The 21,992-nt window shown below is 40.0% G+C and overlaps 1 protein-coding gene across 7 annotated transcripts in view; it reads left to right on the forward strand.

The window, feature by feature from the left end:
* The first annotated feature begins 728 nt into the window (after nt 1-728).
* The window catches only part of LOC128693565 (ferroportin), a 43,472-nt gene continuing 22,208 nt past the window's right edge, over nt 729-21,992 (forward strand). For 6 of the 7 annotated variants that reach the window (XR_011391033.1, XM_053783339.2, XM_070079875.1 and 3 more), the window contains exons 1-5: nt 729-832; nt 5,879-6,110; nt 9,512-9,648; nt 10,592-10,706; nt 11,082-11,206. Coding sequence is in view for 6 of the 7 variants with exons in the window: in XM_053783339.2 (XP_053639314.2) it covers nt 821-832; nt 5,879-6,110; nt 9,512-9,648; nt 10,592-10,706; nt 11,082-11,206 (621 nt within the window). In the remaining variant the exon portion in view is untranslated. Of the gene's footprint in view, nt 833-5,558; nt 5,578-5,878; nt 6,111-9,511; nt 9,649-10,591; nt 10,707-11,081; nt 11,207-21,992 lie in introns of those variants that run through there. The other variant, XM_053783338.2, reaches the window with a different exon arrangement.

Consider the following 21,992-nt stretch of genomic DNA (forward strand, 5'->3'; position numbering starts at 1 on the left):
CCCCTCAAGGAAGGTTCCTTGATGTTGGTGAGGGGCTCTTGATTTAGGGAATTGGATCTGTGCTCCAGTTCCCCGAATTAAGCCTGAATGCCTTCCACATCCCCCCCCCAGGCGCTGTATAATCCTCCGGGTTTAGCGCTTCCCCCTTGATTATAATAATAATAATAATAATAATGTCGTATCTGAGTAGGTTATAACCTGGGATCCACATTTCGTTGTCAAAATAATCCTTTATGTGGGTCTCAATGAAATCTGCAAACATTGCAATTGACTCCGTGAGCAGTCCCTTGATGTAAGGAATGTTGCCCAAGGCGCCCAGCCTTCAGGCAGTTGGTTTTCAGTTTTTTCATCTCATCATTTCATGCATTCACCGACGAGAGATTTTTACAATATTTAGAATTTGCAGAACAAGCAAATTATTCACAAACACTAATCTCAGGTCAAAGGAGACTCGAACCTACGAACCTCGGAACAATACTATATGAAAAAAAAAAAGCGGTGGTAATTATGAAGGGTGAACTAAGAATAGCCTAATGGAGCAAAACAGTATGATTTTATTTTTCATTTGCTGGAAGCTAAGCCACGAGTTTATGTGAAATAAATGTTTAACCTAAATACATTATTACATTCACAAGAAAGCGCTAAATTGGAATGGGTCATTCGGTACTGGAGAGTTTACTAAATTAAGATAAATTAATACAAGACACCAGAGAGCACGCCGCATGCATGTGTTAGTGGAGATAAACTGCTTTGTCAGTGTGAATACAGCCTTTGTGAGCTGTAGATACTGCTGCTGCTGTTGCTGCAGCTGCTGTTGGTGATGGAAGAGGAAGTACGTATATACTGATTTCCCTTGTCTTTTACTGTCAAGTTAGTAAAGTTTTCACTTAATAGCTGGTGAGGGGCTCTTGATCTGGGGAATTGGATCTGAGCTCCAATTCCCTGAATGTCTTCTGTTCCCCACAGGCTCTGTATAATCCCAACAGGTTTAGTGCTCCCCATAATAATAATTCTCTTAATATACACCTCAGGAGTTCTAGTTCACGGTCCTCTGGAATTTTGCTCTTAAATAATTGTCACTTATGCTTGCTATGAAGTGTGTGCAGTGTAAATTATTGGTATGAAAAGGCATAAAAAAAAGATTTAAGCCAGTCAATGAATCGATGAAAGTAACGTATCTTTTTTTTTCAGGTACAATCCTATTAACATTTTACAAAGTATGAAAACTATTTTTTTTACCTGACTTTTTATTTTTTGGGTTATCCTAGGTTCTCTACACATGTGTTTCTATGTATGATAATTTATGTAACTATTTGTGTATACCTGAATAAACTTACTTACCTACCCTTCATGTGAGATAAGATTTTAATCTCGGAGGGTTAGCCACCCAGGATAACCCAAGACAGTCAGTGTGTCATCGATGTACTGTCCGTCTTATTTCCATTGGGGTCCTCAATCTTGTCCCCCAGGATGCCACCCACACCAGTCGACTAACACCCAGGTACCTACTTGCTAGGTGAACAGGACAACCGATGTAAGGAAACGCGTCGAATGTTTCTACCCTGCTTGGAATCGAACCTGGATCCTCAGCGTGTGAAGCGAGAACTTCTCTCTTAACGTGGGTATGACCGTTAACGATGCCATTGAAGATAAGATAAGATAAAATAAGATTTTTTTTTTTGTAACCCAGGGGGTTAGCCACTCAGGAAAACCCAAGAAAGTCAATGGGTCATCGAGGAAATGTCGTCATCAGCTCCCCTCTCCTATGTGCGGGTTATTTGCGTAATGAAGGGCACTCAACCAGTTGAACTCCATCTCCTGGGTTCAGAATAGTAGATGTAAAACAGAAAGAGACAGGCGCTCCCTTTACAGGCGACGGAAAAGAATAACAGAGCGGCTAAAAGAGGTCAATATATCTGAAATGCGTAGGGAGACACTGGTCAGAGAAATAGCAAGCATCGAACTTAAGCTAAAAGAATCCTTTAGGAGTCAGGAATCGCGGGAAGAACTAAAAGCCATAAATGAAATCGAAAAAAACCCAAAGTATTTCTTCTCCTATGCCAAATCAAAATCGAGAACAACGTCCAGTATTGGGCCCCTACTTAAACAAGATGGGTCCTACACAGATGACAGCAAGGAAATGAGTGAGCTACTCAAGTCCCAATATGACTCAGTTTTTAGCAAGCCGCTAACCAGACTGAGAGTCGAAGATCAAAGTGAATTTTTTATGAGAGAGCCACAAAATTTGATTAACACAAGCCTATCCGATGTTATCCTGACGCCAAATGACTTCGAACAGGCGATAAATGACATGCCCATGCACTCTGCCCCAGGGCCAGACTCATGGAACTCTGTGTTCATCAAGAACTGCAAGAAGCCCCTATCACGAGCCTTTTCCATCCTATGGAGAGGGAGCATGGACACGGGGGTCGTCCCACAGTTACTAAAAACAACAGACATAGCCCCACTCCACAAAGGGGGCAGTAAAGCAACAGCAAAGAACTACAGACCAATAGCACTAACATCCCATATCATAAAAATCTTTGAAAGGGTCCTAAGAAGCAAGATCACCACCCATCTAGAAACCCATCAGTTACACAACCCAGGGCAACATGGGTTTAGAACAGGTCGCTCCTGTCTGTCTCAACTATTGGATCACTACGACAAGGTCCTAAATGCACTAGAAGACAAAAAGAATGCAGATGTAATATATACAGACTTTGCAAAAGCCTTCGACAAGTGTGACCATGGCGTAATAGCGCACAAAATGCGTGCTAAAGGAATAACAGGAAAAGTCGGTCGATGGATCTATAATTTCCTCACTAACAGAACACAGAGAGTAGTCGTCAACAGAGTAAAGTCCGAGGCAGCTACGGTGAAAAGCTCTGTTCCACAAGGCACAGTACTCGCTCCCATCTTGTTCCTCATCCTCATATCCGACATAGACAAGGATGTCAGCCACAGCACCGTGTCTTCCTTTGCAGATGACACCCGAATCTGCATGACAGTGTCTTCCATTGCAGACACTGCAAAGCTCCAGGCGGACATCAACCAAATCTTTCAGTGGGCTGCAGAAAACAATATGAAGTTCAACGATGAGAAATTTCAATTACTGGGAGCGCTTGAGGTTCCTAAACCTGTATTCCCTGGAACGCAGGAGGGAGAGATATATGATTATGTACACCTGGAAAATCCTAGAGGGACTAGTACCGAACTTGCACACGAAAATCACTCACTACGAAAGCAAAAGACTTGGCAGACGATGCACCATCCCCCCAATGAAAAGCAGGGGTGTCACTAGCACGTTAAGAGACCATACAATAAGTGTCAGGGGCCCGAGACTGTTCAACTGCCTCCCAGCACACATAAGGGGGATTACCAACAGACCCCTGGCAGTCTTCAAGGTGGCACTGGACAAGCACCTAAAGGCAGTTCCGGATCAGCCGGGCTGTGGCTCGTACGTTGGTTTGCGTGCAGCCAGCAGCAACAGCCTGGTTGATCAGGCTCTGATCCACCAAGAGGCCTGGTCACAGACCGGGCCGCGGGGGCGTTGACCCCCGGAACTCTCTCCAGGTAAACTCCAGGTAAATAGAAATTCTGGAGCCGCCATCGCCCGACTTTCATGTTTATTAATTCACCGTGCGGTGTGCGGTGTTAGTTAACACAGTAGATCACAGTGAATATCATTGTTGGATATGCATGGTGCTTACTTAACTACTTCCTCTAGTGTATTAATATCTTATCTTATATTTGGTTCTCTCGAGACGGAGGGAGGAGGGGAAGGGGTCTTCATGTAAGTGGAACTATCCTTCCCTTCCAGTCCCTCTCTTCCTTCTAATCCTTCCCTGCCAGTCCTTCTCTTCCTTCCCTTCTAGTCCTTTTCTTCCTTCCCATCTAGTCCTTTTCTTCCTTCCCTTCTAGTCCTTTTCTTCCTTCCCTTCTAGTCCTTTTCTTCCTTCCCTTCTAGTCCTTTTCTTCCCTTCCAGCCCTTCTCTTCCTTCCCTTCCAGCCCTTCTCTTCCTTCCCTTCCAATCCTTCTCTTCCTTCCCTTCCAATCCTTCTCTTCCTTCCCTTCCAATCCTTCTCTTCCTTCCCTTCTAATCCTTCTCTTCCTTCCCTTCCAGTCCTTCTCATCCTTCCCTTCCAGTCCTTCTCTTCCTTCCCTTCCAGTCCTTATCTTCCTTCCCTTCCAGTCCTTCTCTTCCAGTCTTTCTCTTCCTTCCCTTCCAGTCTTTCTCTTCCTTCCCTTCCAGTCTTTCTCTTCCTTCCCTTCCAGTCTTTCTCTTCCTTCCCTTCCAGTCCTTCTCTTCCTTCCCTTCCAGTCCTCCTCTTCCTTCCCTTCCAGTCCTTCTCTTCCCTTCCAATCCTTCTCTTCCTTCCCTTCCAATCCTTCTCTTCCTTCCCTTCTAATCCTTCTCTTCCTTCCCTTCCAATCCTTCTCTTCCTTCCCTTCTAATCCTTCTCTTCCTTCCCTTCTAATCCTTCTCTTCCTTCCCTTCTAATCCTTCTCTTCCTTCCCATCTAATCTTTCTCTTCCTTCCCTTCTAATCCTTCTCTTCCTACCCTTCTAATCCTTCTCTTCCTTCCCTTCCAGTCCTTCTCATCCTTCCCCTCCAGTCCTTCTCATCCTTCCCTTCCAGTCCTTCTCATCCTTCCCTTCCAGTCCTTCTCATCCTTCCCTTCCAGTCCTTCTCTTCCTTCCCTTCCAGTCCTTCTCTTCCTTGCCTTCCAGTCCTTCTCTTCCTTCCCTTCCAGTCCTTCTCTTCCTTCCCTTCCAGTCCTTCTCTTCCTTCCCTTCCAGTCCTCCTCTTCCTTCCCTTCCAGTCCTTCTCTTCCCTTCCAATCCTTCTCTTCCTTCCCTTCCAATCCTTCTCTTCCTTCCCTTCTAATCCTTCTCTTCCTTCCCTTCTAATCCTTCTCTTCCTTCTTTTCTAATCCTTCTCTTCCTTCCCATCTAATCTTTCTCTTCCTTCCCTTCTAATCCTTCTCTTCCTTCCCTTCTAATCCTTCTCTTCCTTCCCTTCCAGTCCTTCTCATCCTTCCCCTCCAGTCCTTCTCATCCTTCCCTTCCAGTCCTTCTCATCCTTCCCTTCCAGTCCTTCTCATCCTTCCCTTCCAGTCCTTCTCTTCCTTGCCTTCCAGTCCTTCTCTTCCTTGCCTTCCAGTCCTTCTCTTCCTTCCCTTCCAGTCCTTCTCTTCCTTCCCTTCCAGTCCTTCTCTTCCTTCCCTTCCAGTCCTTCTCTTCCTTCCCTTCCAGTCCTTCTCTTCCTTCCCTTCTAGTCCTCCTCTTCCTTCCCTTCCAGTCCTCCTCTTCCTTCCCTTCCAGTCCTTCTCTTCCTTGCCTTCCAGTCCTTCTCTTCCTTCCCTTCCAGTCCTTCTCTTCCTTCCCTTCCAGTCCTTCTCTTCCTTCCCTTGCAGACCTTCTCTTCCTTACATAAATTATCATACATAGCAGCATATGTATAGATTACCTAGGAACTGGATTTAGCTTCCCCCATCCTTGGACCGTCCCTGGATACCTCTTGCTTCCCAGCCACAACATGACCCCTACACGTTTAGCATTTCTTCCTGATTAAGGTAAAAGAATCCGATAATTAACTATGAGTGTAGTACGTATACAGTAATCATGTCTGACTATTTTTGGTTATTTATCAGACTTTTTTGGGCTGTTTAGCTGACTTTTTATTTTTTTGATTATCCACAGTAATTTACACTATGATAATTGTACTTGTGTGTATCTGTGCCTAAATAAATATACTTCCCCTGGTTCTCTTCGGGTGTATGTGTGTGTATAGTGTGTGCTAAAGTTTGTAGTTATTTTATTCTGTAATAACCAATATTTCTTCTGCCCATCTATACAATAGTATTTTATTTAAAGGAGGCTGTGACAATGTCTGGAGAAAACCTTAAAGGAAAACCTGCAGCTATTGTTTATGGATATAATGGTGACCTGAAGGAAGAAGACTTACAGCAGTCACTTAATACCTTGCAAAGCTCATCTGCTGACCACTTAAACAGTGCTAGAGAAACCTACACACAACTGGAAGACCCACATGAAGAAGATTCAGGGGATACCAGCAGATACAAAAATAACATTGTTGAAATACAAGGTAAGAAATATCTTAAAAAAAAAAGTTGAAATTCCAGTCTTCTACCTAGCTCTATCAACAAATGCAAAGTTTTAATTCTTGCAAAGGTTACAATGTGTGTGATTTACATTTTATAAAATGTTAAATACAAAGAAAGCTACTAACATGCCTTAGTATTTTGGGCAGAAATGTTTCCTGATATGGCTTGTATTCAACTTGTTTAGTGTTATGGAAAAAGTTTTAAATCTTGAGAGATATAAAACAATAAAAACTTAAACAGTAAACAATTTTATTTCTTTGCACAGGTTACAGTGTGTAAATGCATATAAATGCAAAATGCCCCAGCATACTAGTGGCTTTCTTTCTACCCATCCACTAGTATGCTGGAGCATTTTGCATTTTAGGCAGTCATTTAGGGAAATTTTTGCTTCAATACTTAGGCATGATTCTACTCCCAATCTCCATAAGTTTGTTACCTGGAGTATACCTGGAGAGGGTTTCGGGGGGTTAATGCCCCTGCAGCCCGGTCTGTGACCAGGCCTCATGGTGGATCAGGGCCTGATCAGCCGAGCTGTTACTGTTGGCCACATGTAAACAGACGTACGAACCGCAGCCTGGCTGGTCAGGTACTGACTACGAAGGAGAGTTAAGAGGGAACATAGGATAAAAAAAAATTATGGACAGCTGGATGCTGAATCGTACTGATTGCACCAACTTAAGATTATGGAGGTTATGTAAAAGAGAGTTCACAGCTTGGCACTTCCATCTTGGCTACTAGTACAGTATAAAGGTGACCAACTACTGTGGACTTTTCTGTGTTTCCACGATATATAATATCAGTTTATCATTAGAAAGTTTAGTCTAGAACTTGTAAATTGTTCAACTCGAATACTCACTTCGTGTGTTAAATTTATCCTAATCATTATTTAGGGGGTTCCAGTAATTTTTATTGTTTATTTTGCATAAGATTTTTGCAGCATATTCATCTTGTTATTTTTCTGGCAAGTCATTTATATAAACTTATAATAGGGTTCAGTACTGATTTTCACATATAGCCTGGGGATTTTCAATTAGCAAAATTGTTGATTCATTGTTTTCTTTGTAAATTTTAAATACATACTGTACTACTACAGTATTATCATAGAAATGCAAAATGATGCACAGTACTTTAACCCTTTGACTTTCAGTCGTATATATAATTCTTACGCGCCACTGTTTCTGACGTATTTATACGTGTAAATTCGAGTGGCTTCAAATCAAGTGGGAGAAAGGTGGTAGGCCCACATGTGAGAGAATGGGTCTGTGTGGTCAGTGTACACCACATAAAAAAAATCCTGCAGCATGCAGTGCGTAATGAGAAAAAAAAAGCTGACCATTTTTTTCGATTAAAACGCCAAATTTGAGGTGTATTTTCGTATAGTATTTATCATTGTATTCTCGTTTTCATGGTCTCAGGTGATAAAATAGAAAACATGTTACAGAAATAGAGATGATTTTGATTATTTTCACGATGAAAACAACCTTGAAATTGAGCTCAGAGTAGTGGAAATGTTCGATTTTTACCAATGTTCAGGAGTAAGCAAATCACACCACACGTCCAATACACTTGAACTGGGGAGTCTAATATTCTTTTACAAGTGCACTGATATTATTTATACCATTTTTACAATAATGCAGTTGTCTGCATAACAGTAAATTTTGTATTTTTTTGTATGAATAAAAAATCAAAATAGAAAGCAATAGTAATATAAGAGGGGCCTAGAGACGTGACTAATGAACAGAGGATATGTTATTTTAGTGCCAAGAATGTCTACATTGTTTATTCTGGACCCTATTTTGAAATTGGCATCTTTTTTAATTTGCGTGAAATTGGCCAAATTGCCAATTTCTGACCACTTTATTGGGTAGTTCAAATCGGTAAATGTGCAGTTTCTTGTACTCAACTGATAGAAAAAAATGGAGTTCTAAAGAAATAGCTATGAGTTTGGTCAACTGGACCAGTGGAATTGGCCAAAAACAGGTCTCAAAGCCGGCGAAATCGCCGATGCGTATATGTCGCCAAGACCGCTAACTTTAAGGGAGCGTAATTCCATGAGTTTTCGACCAAATTTCGTACTTTTGGTGTCATTACCACCGGGAAAAGATTGTCTTTTATTTCATAAGAAAAAATAATTTTTTCTTTTCCAAAAACTTATCAACATAGAATGACAGTTTCAGAAAGGGGCCTGCGACAGTCAAAGGGTTAAGAGGTAAAAAAGTAGTAACATTCTCTATATCTGTTATTTGTCCAAATTTACTGTTCTGTTTTAGCTCCCATAAACAAGTAGCATATAGTACTGTATTATTTATAAGCTGTTCTCTTCAGTGGGGATTGGGGGATGGGGGATGAGATGCCTTGAAGCTGGTGAAGTACTACTAATCCAGGGAATTAAAGCTGCCCTAACTTTCCTTGGATCAAACCAGAGTCACGCCTTAACTCATAACTTGATGATAACACTTTCAGCTCAGGATGAAAGGTTTGCTTCTTGGGCTATCATTATATTACTGGGCAAGCTGTCATGTATGATCTACTCCAGTTTTTCTACTACTATGTAACTATTCACGAAGCAGTAAATAGGTACCTTGGTGTAATCATCTTCTGTGGGTTGCATCTTGCAGAAGAGTACCAAAGAACCCCAGTGTGAATAAGCTGCACTGTTTGGCTTTCTTGGGTTATTCTGGGTTAATAATTCAAAGAAAGCTTTCTTCTTCTTCAGCAATAGATGTTAGTAAAAACAGAGGTGCACAGTACAATATTTAGTTTGTCTTTTTAAATTATTAGTAGTACATGCATTCATTGAGTGAGCTTGACTTGGTAAAATTGAAATAAATATCTGAGTTAAAAGAGCGGAGATTTCATAATTTATGGAATAGTGCTTAAAAAATCGTACTGCAGTAAATCTGCAATTTAACAGACTGATGGGAGGGAGGAAAGCCTGTGATGGTGATTGTGGCGTATAGAGATGAGATTGTTTTGCTGTCATTATAACGATAACAAATAATTATGTGACTAATGGACAATGTTGTTTCTGAATAAGTTGATGCAGCTGATTTTGTCCCATATTTCCAACGTCTATTAAATCAAGGTTTGTTAAATTGAGGGTTTACTGCACAAAGGAAAACTTAGAAATTGTGTATTCTCTCGTAGAATTGTTGTCTTCTTAAAACAAAGCATGTTTAAGGTATAGTTCGTGCCACTCCTGGGCATATACTCTAGCAATATTAGAGAGAGATTCAGCAGTGAAACCTGTTATTATAGTAAATACCATACAGTAGATTTTTTTAAATTCCTGCTCTTAAGTATTAAAAATGACTTCTGAGAGTCATTTTTAATACTTTATGATATTAATTTTTGTGTAAAATTTCATCAATTCTGTCTGCAGAAAAATCAGGTGAAAATGAAGGGAGACACTGTTGTGAGAGATGTCGTTCAGCAACTTTCAAGGTTTATACCTCTCACTTCCTTTCATCGTGGGGAGATCGCATGTGGATGTTTGCTGGTGGACTTTTCCTTCTTGAAGTATGTTTATTAATCTAGTAAAATGATTTTGCTCATTATATATATGACCTCTTAGATCATATATAGTAATAAGTTTCTTGAGAGTCACAGTCTTCTGGGTTGTGTTCCTGATCATGCCTCTCTAGGTTCACAAATAGACTTGCACAAACAAGGTCACTGAAAGTCCCTTGAGGCCCTAACTATATCCACTTATGTTATTGAATGCTGTTAATCTTATCAAAATATTAATCTCCTTAGACATTGATTTTAATAGTTTTAGTAATAATGTAAAGTAATATAAAGAAATTTATATGCATTACCATAATCAGTTAATAGTTATTGTCTTCTTATTTAGTTATTGTATTCTTATTTTGCCAGCAAGATGGCAGCACCTCACCTGCATCATGACATAATCTTCAGATATGATCTCATTGTATTTATATGCACAGAAGGCAGAATGCAGCCTTACTATTTATTCTAGTATACAGCAGTTGCATTGTTATCATAAATAACATGGTTGCATGTGCTGTTAATTATTTTATTCACCTCTTGCTGTATGAAAATTATGTACTTATAGATACATATAATGTTTAAAGAATGTTAACATAATCTATTACATAAGTACCAATTTGAGTGTGATTTATTAGAATTTTGATGGACAGAAAACAACTTTAATAGAAAATTAATAAAACAACAGAAATTAGTTTTTTTAACTTTGCAATCATTAATGTAAACAAAATGTATTCATAGTTACTAAAGTTACATTATACCATTTAAGAATAAATTGCTAATTATGTACTATAATGTTTAATTTGATAACAGTACGTATTTCATATTTTTTTAGTTTTGAATAGGCTGTTAATTGAAGAAATTTGTTACTAAATGATAATGTAGTTGATCTTTGAATAAAAACATAGTATTAATTTATGACAATAAAGAACACAACATTTGTGACCCGTTCTAGGTCACTCCGGGATCCTTGCGCCTTGCAGCTGTATATGGGGCATCTCTTGCTCTCACTGTTATAATTTTTGGTGCGCCAGTTGGTCACTGGGTGGACCGTACATCAAGACTAACCAGTAAGTTAGGTGGTTAATGAGTTCAGCACACTAAAATGGCATTTGGTAGCATATTTGCAGTCTCTGGGCCATCACTATATACATACATTCTATTATAGATCCAGCTTTCATCAGCAAATTTTTTTGGTAAAGTGTTCAGTAGGAACACTTTGTTCATGGGTTGAAATCTATGCATGTTATGCACCTACTGTACACTGCATTTCTACATATAAGATACATCATGGGTAAAAACAACATTCAGTACCCACTTTCCACCTTAAATGTTATTTTCAAAGATGCTGTATATACCAGAAAGATAGAATCAGCTGCTTTAGTAAACAATCAAGGTAAAAAATTCTTTATATAAGTATGCTGTATATTGACTCATTTTTACAGGTGCTCAGGTGAGTTTGAGCATACAGAACATCATGGTGTGCCTATGTGCTGCACTTCTGGTTGTTATTATTACACAACATCACATATTTAATGCCTGGGATGGCTGGTTGCTGGTCATTGCTGAGGTGAGTTGGAGATAAAATTCAATATGGAGGGGGTAAAAGAGGTTTTGTAGACAAGGGGCTTGGACTTCCAGCAAGTGTGCGTTAGCGTGTTAGATAGGAGGGAATGGAGACGAATGGTTTTTGGGACCTGATGAGCTGTTGGAGTGTGGGCAGGGTAATATTTTGTGAAGAGATTCAGGGAAACCAGTTAGCCGGACTTGAGTCCTGGAAATAGGAAGTACGGTGCCTGCACTTTAAAGGAGGGGTTTGGGATATTGGCAGTTTGGAGGGATATCTGAACTGTCATATCTGGGTGTCTCTGCAAAGACAGTGATTATGCATGAGTGATGGTGAAAGTGTTGAATGATGATGAAAGTTTTTTCTTTCTTTTTGGGTCGCCTTGCCTTTGTGGGAAACGGCCGACATGTTAATTTTTTTTTTTTTTTGTGTTGCATCAGTTCATAGGCTTAAAAAGAGTTATTTACATGTTTACTGTTTTTTATTGTAGTAATAGTAGTAGTAGTAATAATAATAATAATAATAATAATAATAATAATAATAATAATTCTTTCAACAAACCGGCCGCATCCCACCAAGGCAGGGTTGCCCAAAAAGAAAAACGAAAATTTCTCTTTTTAAATTTAGCAATTAATACAGGAGAAGGGGTTACTAGCCCCTTGCTCCTGGCATTTTAGTCGCCTCTTACAACACGCATGGATTACAGAGGAAGAATTCTGTTCCACTTCCCTATGGAGATAAGAGGAAATAAGCAAGAATAAGAACTAGAAAAAAAATAGAAGAAAACCCAGAGAGGTGTGTGTGTATATATATGCTTGCACATGTATGTGTAGTGTGTCCTAAGTGTAAGTAGAAGTAGCAAGACATACCTGAAATCTTGCAGCTTCGTGAGCCAGAAAAAAGGACACCAGCAATCCTAACCATCATGTAAAACAATTACAGGCTTTCGTTTTACACTCGCTTGGCAGGACGGTAGTACCTACCTGGGCGGTTGCTGTCTACCAACCTACTACCTAGAATAATAATAATAATAATAATAATAATAATTTAAAAGATTTAGCAAGATAGGGTGATTGAAATGCACTTATTGTACAGTGCCAGTACAACTCTTCCTTGGCTGTACAATCAGTTGCAAGTTTTGGGGCTTCCTCCTATGTTGTGATTTGCTGTACATACATTTATTTTTTTTTTTTTTGTCTTCTACACTCAAAATCATTAATTTTAATTGCCTGTTTTCATCTTAATCTCACAATCAGTTTAGTACAGAAATCCTTGTCTTATTCTCAAAATTGTTTTCTAAAAAAATTTGTTCCTGGGGCAACATGGTTACAAGCAAGTACACAAGTTTACAGGAAAGACCCAAAATAAATACACTTTATATCCTTTTTAAATTATATGGTTGAAAAGGAAGGGAAGGTTAATGAATTTATGATGAAAATATGGAAACTGGAGAGTTGAATGTAGGTGGCTTCGTGTGTGCTGGGCTTTGTATAGGAAGACTGCCTATCAGTATTGTGCAAGAGGTTTTTCTAGGTTGAAAGTGCCATGTTTCTTTTTGACATTGTTATATACCCTGATGATGTTGGCTTCCATGCACTTCTTGCTAACTCTATTACCCTCTATTAAGATAAAGCTGAGGAAGTGTCTAGAAGCAGCTATCTTCTGGGTACATGGCATTATTTAGCAACATCAAGTTGGTTTCAGCACTTCAAAACATATTGCATATCTACTGCTAGGTAACTCTTCCTTGCAAAACCCTACACACATAATGCCCCCTACAACTGGGCCTCCAAAAATATGAATGCACTTGCAAAAACCTCTCATCCAAATTTTACTATATCATCTGCCAGCATATGATATCACCCATGTGATGCCCAAGTCACACCTTCATTCTCACCTTATTAAACACACTGTATGAGGAGTAGTTACATGTTTTCTGTATAACTTGTTACAGCTTCCCTTGAGTGCAGCATTGTTATAATAATGGCTTATTCTTTTTTATGTCTTTTCATCTACTTGTCATTTTGCTGCCTTTTTCACCTGATCCTCCAATGTATTGTTTGAGGTGATGAATAAAAACACAGTAGAGAGGAAATTGTCTTTTTCACTACTAGTTTATACCTAGTTGTACTTTAGTTCATTCCAGCACAACACACAGACAACATCAACTTCATTATGTGTAGTAGTGACTATACCCTACATGACCAAAATACTCTAGCTATATACTTGTCCAAACTTTCAACCACTACAGATATCAGTAGTAGAACTCAACACACAACTCAGGATATAAATAACCATAATTTTAAACCTAGAAGATGATTGATCACGTTGACCCTGATCTAAACCTCCATAATCTGACACCCAATCATAACCTATTGGAAAGTAACTGCCTTTATTACACAGCATCACAAGCCACCACTATCCTAAACAATGCTAAAAGTCTATCAGTACTTAACTACAACATCAGGTCCTCCTAGCACTCCTTGAATCACTAAAGACACCCTTCTCCTGCATTATTCTTACTGAGACCTGGCTTAAGCAGGACACAATAGATATCTACCCTCTACCAGGATACACAGCAATTCACAACTGCAGAACAAACCAAGTTGGGGGTGGTATTGCAATCTATTACTCTAACCAATTATCTTGTCTTAGCACCACTTGCTTTAGTGATGAATATGGGGAATACATTTTTGCTAATTTTACTGTAAAAAACCTTAAGACGCCTATAACAATTGGTGCCATTTACCGGATACCTCACACAAACATCCCAAATTTCAGTGAGAAATTAAAGTCACTAATAACAAACAGACAAATGAATAAGCACCACCTTCTCTTAGCTGGAGACTTCAACATCAACCTTGGCTTACTAGATGATCAGCCTGTAACTGATTTCATCAACAATATGAACAACACAATTCTCATACCAACAATAACTAAACCAACCAGGCTCACTGAGACAAGTGCAACCATAATAGACCACATATGGACCAATATACTAGCCCCCCTTAAATCAGGGATAATCACAGATAGCACTACAGACCACTACCCTACCTTCCTCCTGACAAACATTAGTAAACCACCACTTGAATACAACAAAGTCTCATTTAGACTCCATGACGAGGCCTCAGTAAGGAAGTTCACAGCTGACCTAGAGACTGTTGATTGGCCTACAGAATTCTCCAAGGCCAATGGTATTGATGACTGGACAGACATCTTTCTTAACAAATTACTTAGACTATACAACAAACATTGTCCTATAAAAACAAAACAGACCACAAACAAATGGCTTGGTTGCCCATGGCTAACCAGCACCATTCTGAAATCCATTGACAAGAAACACCAATATGAAAAGCAATATAGACAGGGCTTAATACACAAAGATATTCTTAAACACTATTCATCAGCTCTCACCAAAGTAATAAAAAAAGCCAAACAACTATACTACTCCAGTAGATTCACAGACACTAGAGGAGATATAAAAAAGACCTGGAAAACACTCTCTCAGATTCTAGGGACCCACAAACTGAGAAAAACCAAGAATATTGTCCTGACTAAACCTAATGAAACACCACTACATCCCACTGACACAGCTAACAAGATAAACGACTTCTTCTCAAACATAGGATCTAATCTCGCCAGTAAAATCCCACATACCAATGCCCATGCTGGGGACTACCTAGATGGAAATTTCCCTAATTCCTTCTATCTTGCACCAACTGAGCCCACGGAAGTCATTGAGATCATAAAGTCACTTAAAAATAACTATGGGGAATCTGTCTCATGTCCCACCATTACTGTACAAGTGAGCGGCCCATGTCCTTTCGCATGCTATTTCATTACTTTTTAACAAGTCAATAGAGACTAGCACCTTCCCGAAACTACTCAAGATGGCAAGGGTTACACCAATACATAAAGGTGGTGACCCTACAGACTTAAACAACTATAGGCCAATATCTAACTTACCATTGCTATCCAAAATCTTTGAGAAACTCATGCACAGGAGACTGTATTCATTTATAACGGCTCAAAACATACTCAACCCCTGCCAGTTTGGATTCAGGAAAAATAAAGATGATGCAATCTTAAAAATAGATCTGCTTTACACAGCTTGGAAAATTTCCACTAGGAATTTTTATTGACCTAAGAAAAGCTTTTGACACAATAAACCACGAAATCCTACTCCACAAACTTGACCACTACGGTATAAGAGGCCATGCGCTTGCTTATTTCAAATCTTACATTACTAATAGGTATCAGTATGTCACCATTAAAGACACAGCATCAGCAACACGGCCACTTGATACTGGAGTTCCGCAAGGAAGTGTCCTTGGTCCCCTGCTCTTCCTCATATACATCAATGACCTTCCAAACGTATCCCAACACCTGAAACCCATTCTCTTTGCTGATGACACGACTTATGTCATCTCTCACCCTAATCTTGCCACCCTCAACACCATTGTGAATGAGGAGCTGATTAAAATATCGACTTGGATGACAGCCAATAAACTTAAGCTTAACACTGACAAAACTTACTATATTATGTTTGGTAGCAGAGCAGGAGATGCACAAATTAACATTAAGATTGACAACACTCTAATTACCAGAAATAATGGGGGAAAATTCCTAGGCTTATACCTTGACAACAACCTGAATTTCAGCACCCATATCCAGCATATAGCCAAAAAAGTATCCAAAACGGTTGGGATCCTCTCCAAGATACGATACTACGTGCCGCAAAATGCCCTTCTCACACTATACCACTCACTTATTTATCCATACCTCACCTATGCTATTTGTGCTTGGGGATCAACTGCAGCAACACACCTAAAGCCAATAATAACCCAACAAAAAGCTGCAGTAAGAATAATCACTAAATCCCATCCCTGGCAGCACACCCCCCCACTCTTCAAAGATCTAAACTTACTCCCAGTTCAGTACATCCACACTTACTACTGTGCAATCTATATCTACAGGGCCTTAAACTCTAATATCAACCTTGACCTAAAACGCTTTCTTGATAGTTGTGACAGAACCCACAGGCATAACACCAGAAACAAATATCTCTACGACTTTCCCCGTGTCCGACTAAACCTTTACAAAAATTCAATGTATGTCAAAGGCCCTAAAATCTGGAATACCCTACCTGAGAACTCTAGAACTGCAGACACATTCATCACCTTCAAAACTACCGTTAGAAAACATCTTATCTCCCTGATACACCCCGTCAACTAACTACACGAATACCACCTGGTGGTTCACACTTACACTCGCTCACTCATTTGACCATAAACAGAAATATTAATCTCAGTCTTAAAATAATGAATCCTGTGATACTCCAATACTGAAACTATATACTGTGCCAAAACAAAAGCATTCACATTGCTAAACTCACAAACTAGTATTTAGTCACTTAGCCATAATACCAACTTACCTCATAATTTGTAATATTTTACAATTAAGAATAAAACTAAGTATGCCCGAAATGCCTAGCCATGCTAAGCGTTCTAGTGGTACACTCTGTAATCTCAATTTTACTACACGTAAACCAAACAATAACCAAATTTCTGTAAACTCAGCATTGTAATCCTTATAGAGAATAAACTTTGAATTTGAATTTGAATTTGAATTTGTATCATTTGTCTCCATGCTATCAGAAGCATATGAATATTTATGTCTGTGGCATATGTTGAGGCATACATGAAGTTCAATTTGGTCTTTAATTTATTAATGTGAATAAGATATATTTATTGTAGATAGTAGATAGTCTTGCTACTTCTACTTACACTTAGGTCACACTACACATACATGTACAAGCACATATATACACGCCCCTCTGGGTTTTCTGCTATTTTCTTTCTAGTTCTTGTTCTTGTTTATTTCCTCTTATCTCCATGGGGAAGTGGAAAAGAATTCTTCCTCCGTAAGCCATGTGTGTTGTAAGAGGCAACTAAAATGCCAGGAGAAAGGGGCTGGTAACCCCTTCTCCTGTATAAATTACTAAATTCGAAAAGAGAAACTTTTGATTTTCTTTTTGGGCCACCCCGCCTTGGTGGGATACGGCCAGTTTGTTGAAAGAAAGAAGTAGTAGTAGTTTGGTAGACAGCAACTGCCCAGGGAGGTACTACTGTTCTGCCAAGTGAGTGTAAAATGATCTAGGGAATTGGATCTGTGCTCCAGTTCCCTAAATTAAAAATAATAATAACGAGAGAGAGCTTCAGAACACCGCCACTAGTTGGCGCAGCGAGAGCCACAGCTGATCTGTGCATGTGTTTACGTTGCCATGGAAGCATTTCTTATGTTTTGCTTGCGTTTTGCACAGTTATTTTGCCAAATTTCTTTTTTCTAACCATAGGTTCTAAGAAAGTAAGTGCAGACGACAGCTCTGAGAAGAAAAGAGGATGATGTCCATGGAATTAAAACAGGAAACCATAGATAAAAGCAAGTGAGGTGTGCAGGGTGTGGGTTGTAGCATTAATAAGAGTGTAGCAAGTAAGTTAAGCGATTAAGCGATAGAAAATGGACGTAATGAAACGAACTCTTCCAGTGTTATTTTTTGTGTTTATAGAGCCACTGACAGCATATGCTGCTCTGCCTATCTTTTCCCACCCTCAACCTCTGCGAGCATCTCTGTTCCAAGGTAAGTGTGTACGTACACTTTATATAACCAGTTTATTTCTTCACATTCTCTATTATGTTTTTATACAATATTTCTTATTTATAAATACAGTGTTTCAGTGTTTTCCTTATGAAACTAGTGATCTAGTGCAGTTAGCCTGACACACTCCTTTTTCTCTTATACTGTAATAAGATCTCCGAAGGAGAAGCATGGTCAGAGCAGGAGAGGGAATGGCCGCCAACACTCATCACATAATGGCATATTTTATTCATTCTAGAGTATATACAGTGGACCCCCGCATACTGTTGGCCTTACATAACGTTAAATCCGCATACCGCTACATTTTATCGCTAAGATTTTGCCTCGCATACCGCTAAAAAACCCGCTCAACGCTGTTCGTCCGAGATGCATCTATGTGCGGCCTGAGCCACCCTCACATGTTCCGCCGGTGGCATTGTTTACCAGCCAGCCTCCGCGGTAACATCCAAGCATACAATCGGAACATTTTGTATTATTACAGTGTTTTTGGTGATTTTATCTGCAAAATAAGTGACCATGGGCCCCAAGAAAGCTTCTAGTGCCAACCCTACAGCAATAAGGGTGAGAATTACTATAGAGATGAAGAAAAAGATCATTGATAAGTATGAAAGTGGAGTGCTTGTCTCCGTACAGCTGCTGCTGCTGCTGTAGCACTGTCAGCTGCTGCTGTACCACTGTCAGTTGCTGCTGCTGCTGCTCCTGTAGCACTGTCAGCTGCTGCTGTTGCTGCTGTAGCACTGTCAGCTGCTGCTGCTGCTGTAGCACCGTCAGCTGCTGCTGCTGCTGTACCACCGTCAGCTGCTGCTGCTGCTGTAGTACCATCTGCTGCTGCTGTAGCATCGTCTGCTGCTGCTGTAGCATCGTCTGCTGCTGCTGTAGCACTGTCAGCTGCTGCTGCTGTTGTACCACCATCAGCTGCTGCTGCTGCTGCTGCTGCTGCTGTAGTACCGTCTGCTGCTGCTGTAGCATCGTCTGCTGCTGCTGTAGCATTGTCTGCTGCTGCTGTAGCACTGTCAGCTGCTGCTGCTGTACCACCGTCAGCTGCTGCTGCTGCTGTAGTACCATCTGCTGCTGCTGTAGCATCGTCTGCTGCTGCTGTAGCACTGTCAGCTGCTGCTGCTGCTGTAGCACTGTCAGCTGCTGCTGCTGCTGCTGTAGCACTGTCAGCTGCTGTTGCTGTTGTACCACCGTCAGCTGCTGCTGCTGTAGTACCGTCTGCTGCTGCTGTAGCATCGTCTGCTGCTGCTGTAGCATCGTCTGCTGCTGCTGCTGCACTGTCAGCTGCTGCTGCTACTGTACCACCGTCAGCTGCTGCTGTAGTACCGTCTGCTGCTGCTGTAGCACTGTCAGCTGCTGCTGCTGCTGTAGCACTGTCAGCTGCTGCTGCTGCTGTAGCACTGTCAGCTGCTGCTGCTGCTGTACCACCGTCAGCTGCTGCTGCTGCTGTAGTACCGTCTGCTGCTGCTGTAGCATCGTCTGCTGCTGCTGTAGCATCGTCTGCTGCTGCTGTAGCACTGTCAGCTGCTGCTGCTGCTGCTGTAGCACCGTTGTTGGTGTAGCTTATTGAGAATACCAAGAAACAATTAACCCCAGAGGATTAGCCACCCAGGATAACCCAAAAAAGTCAGTGTCATCGAAGACTGTCTAACTTATTTCCATTGGGGTCCATAATCTTGTCTCCCAGGATGCAACCCACACCAGTCCACTAACACCCAGGTGAACAGGGAAAAATGCCTGGAACTAGTGCTCATATTGATGAATTTAAAGCCAGCAAAGGTTGGTTTGAGAGATTTAAGAATCGTAGTGGCATACACAGTGTGATAAGGCCTGTTCTGGAAGAAAATGCCAAACAGGACCTACAGTACTCAGGAGGAAAAGGCACTCCCAGGACACAGTGTCTCATCAGTCATTGCTGCATCTTCAATAAAGGTAAGTGTCATTTATTCTTCATTTAGTAGAGTAGTACATGCACAATATATACTGTGCATGTACTACTCTACTACTGTGCATGTATCCTTCTCTTTGTGTGTAGGAAAATGTATATTTCATGTGGCAAAATTTTTTTTCATACTTTTGGGTGTCTTGCACGGATTAATTTGATTTCCATTATTTCTTATGGGGAAAATTCATTCGCATAACGATAATTTCGCATAACAATGAGCTCTCATGCACGGATTAATATCATTATGCGGGGGTCCACTGTATCAGGTTTCTGTGTTATTTATATTGTTTATTATGTCATATTAGATGAATTGTGATAGATAAATCAGCCATAGAGTCGATACTAGCATCATATTGAAGTATTTTGTCCTGCGTCCCGAGAGCAGGAATTCCGCTGGAACGGATTAATGGCATTTCATTTAATTTAAATGAGGAAAATTGATTTGATATACGAGCAAATTGAGTTACGAGCTTGGTCACGGAATGGATTAAACTTGTAAGTCGAGGTACTACTGTAATTGTTTTACGTGATGGTAGGATTACAGGTGTCTTTTTTCTGTCTCATAAACATGCAAGATTTCTGGTTCATCTTGCTACTTCTACTTACACTTAGGTCACACTACACATGCATGTACAAGCATATATACAGTAGGGCTCCACTTATACGGCAGGCTAGGTTCCAGGCTATTAATGGGAAGCAGACACCGCTGGAAAGCAGAACACCATTTTTTCCATTTATAAATTCATATAAATGCCAGACAACAAGTTTACACTAACTTATATTAAGTTAGTAATAGAACTAGGCATTAAAATGCACAATAAAAAGTAAAATACATACACAGTACATTCATTACTTACCTTAAAATACACCTACCATCTGACTTACGACCGAGTTCGGTTCCGAGAAACCGGTCGTAAGTCGAAATGGTCGTAAGTCAAACTTTACTACTGAATATCAACAAAACATTTTTGTAATGACTTTATTTTGTTTTATTTTGGTATTTCATGTTTTACTTTACTTTTTATGCTGTTAGTACTGTATTTTATACTGTAAGGTTTAGGATAAACACTGTGTACAACACAAATAGTTGTTAATTTCCCAGAAATTTGGCATAAAAAACCACAGTCATAAGTCGAGTGGTCGTAAGTCGAGCAGGTCGTAAGTCGGATGGTAGGTGTATTTGTAGTCTTATTAATGTAGGGCGAGAGGTGAGTATGTAATATTTATTTGTAGGAAGTCAGGTGTAGGTAGCCCTGGTCCCCATTCCAAATTTAATATACGATATTTAAAGCGGCCCAGAGAGATAAAATACACATACAGTACACTCATTATTTACCTTAAAACGTGTGTAGTCTTAATGTTGGATGAGAGGTGAGTTGTACAGTATTTATTTGTAGGAGAGCAAATGAGAGAGTGGGTGAGATGTTATCAGCAAATTTTGTTGAAAATAAGAAAAAGTTTTGGAGTGAGATTAATAAGTTGAGGAAGCCTAGGGAACAAATGGATTTGACAGTTAAAAATAGGAAAAGAGAGTTATTAAATGGAGAGTTAGAGGTATCAGGAAGATGGAGGGAATATTTTGAGGAATTGTTAAATGTTGATGAAGGTAGGGAAGCTGTGATTTCATGTATAGGGCAAGGAGGAATAGCATCTTGTAAGAGTGAGGAAGAGCCAGTTGCGAGTGTAGGAAAAGTTCATGAGGCAGTGGGTAGAATGAAAGGGGGTAAGGCAGCTGGGATTGATGGGATAAAGATAGAAATGTTAAAAGCAGGTGGGGGATATAGTTTTGGAGTGGTTGGTGCTATTATTTAATAAATGTATGGAAGAGGGTAAGGTACTTCGGGATTGGCAGAGAGCATGCATAGTTCCTTTGTATAAAGGCAAAGGGGATAAAAGAGAGTGCAAAAATTATAGGGGAATAAGTCTGTTGAGTATACCTGGTAAAGTGTATGGTAGAGTTGTTATTGAAAGAATTAAGAGTAAGACGGAGAGTAGGATAGCAGATGAACAAGGTGGCTTTAGGAAAGGTGTAGACGAAGTGTTTACAGTGAAACACATAGGTGAACAGTATTTAGATAATGGTAAAGAGATTTTTGTGGCATTTATGGATTTGGAAAAGGCATATGACAGGGTTGGTAGACAGCAACCACCCAGGGAGGTACTACCGTCCTGCCAAGTGAGTGTAAAAT

Source organism: Cherax quadricarinatus, unplaced genomic scaffold (genome assembly GCF_038502225.1).
Source record: "Cherax quadricarinatus isolate ZL_2023a unplaced genomic scaffold, ASM3850222v1 Contig32, whole genome shotgun sequence".
Classification (NCBI taxonomy): Eukaryota; Metazoa; Arthropoda; class Malacostraca; order Decapoda; family Parastacidae; genus Cherax; species Cherax quadricarinatus.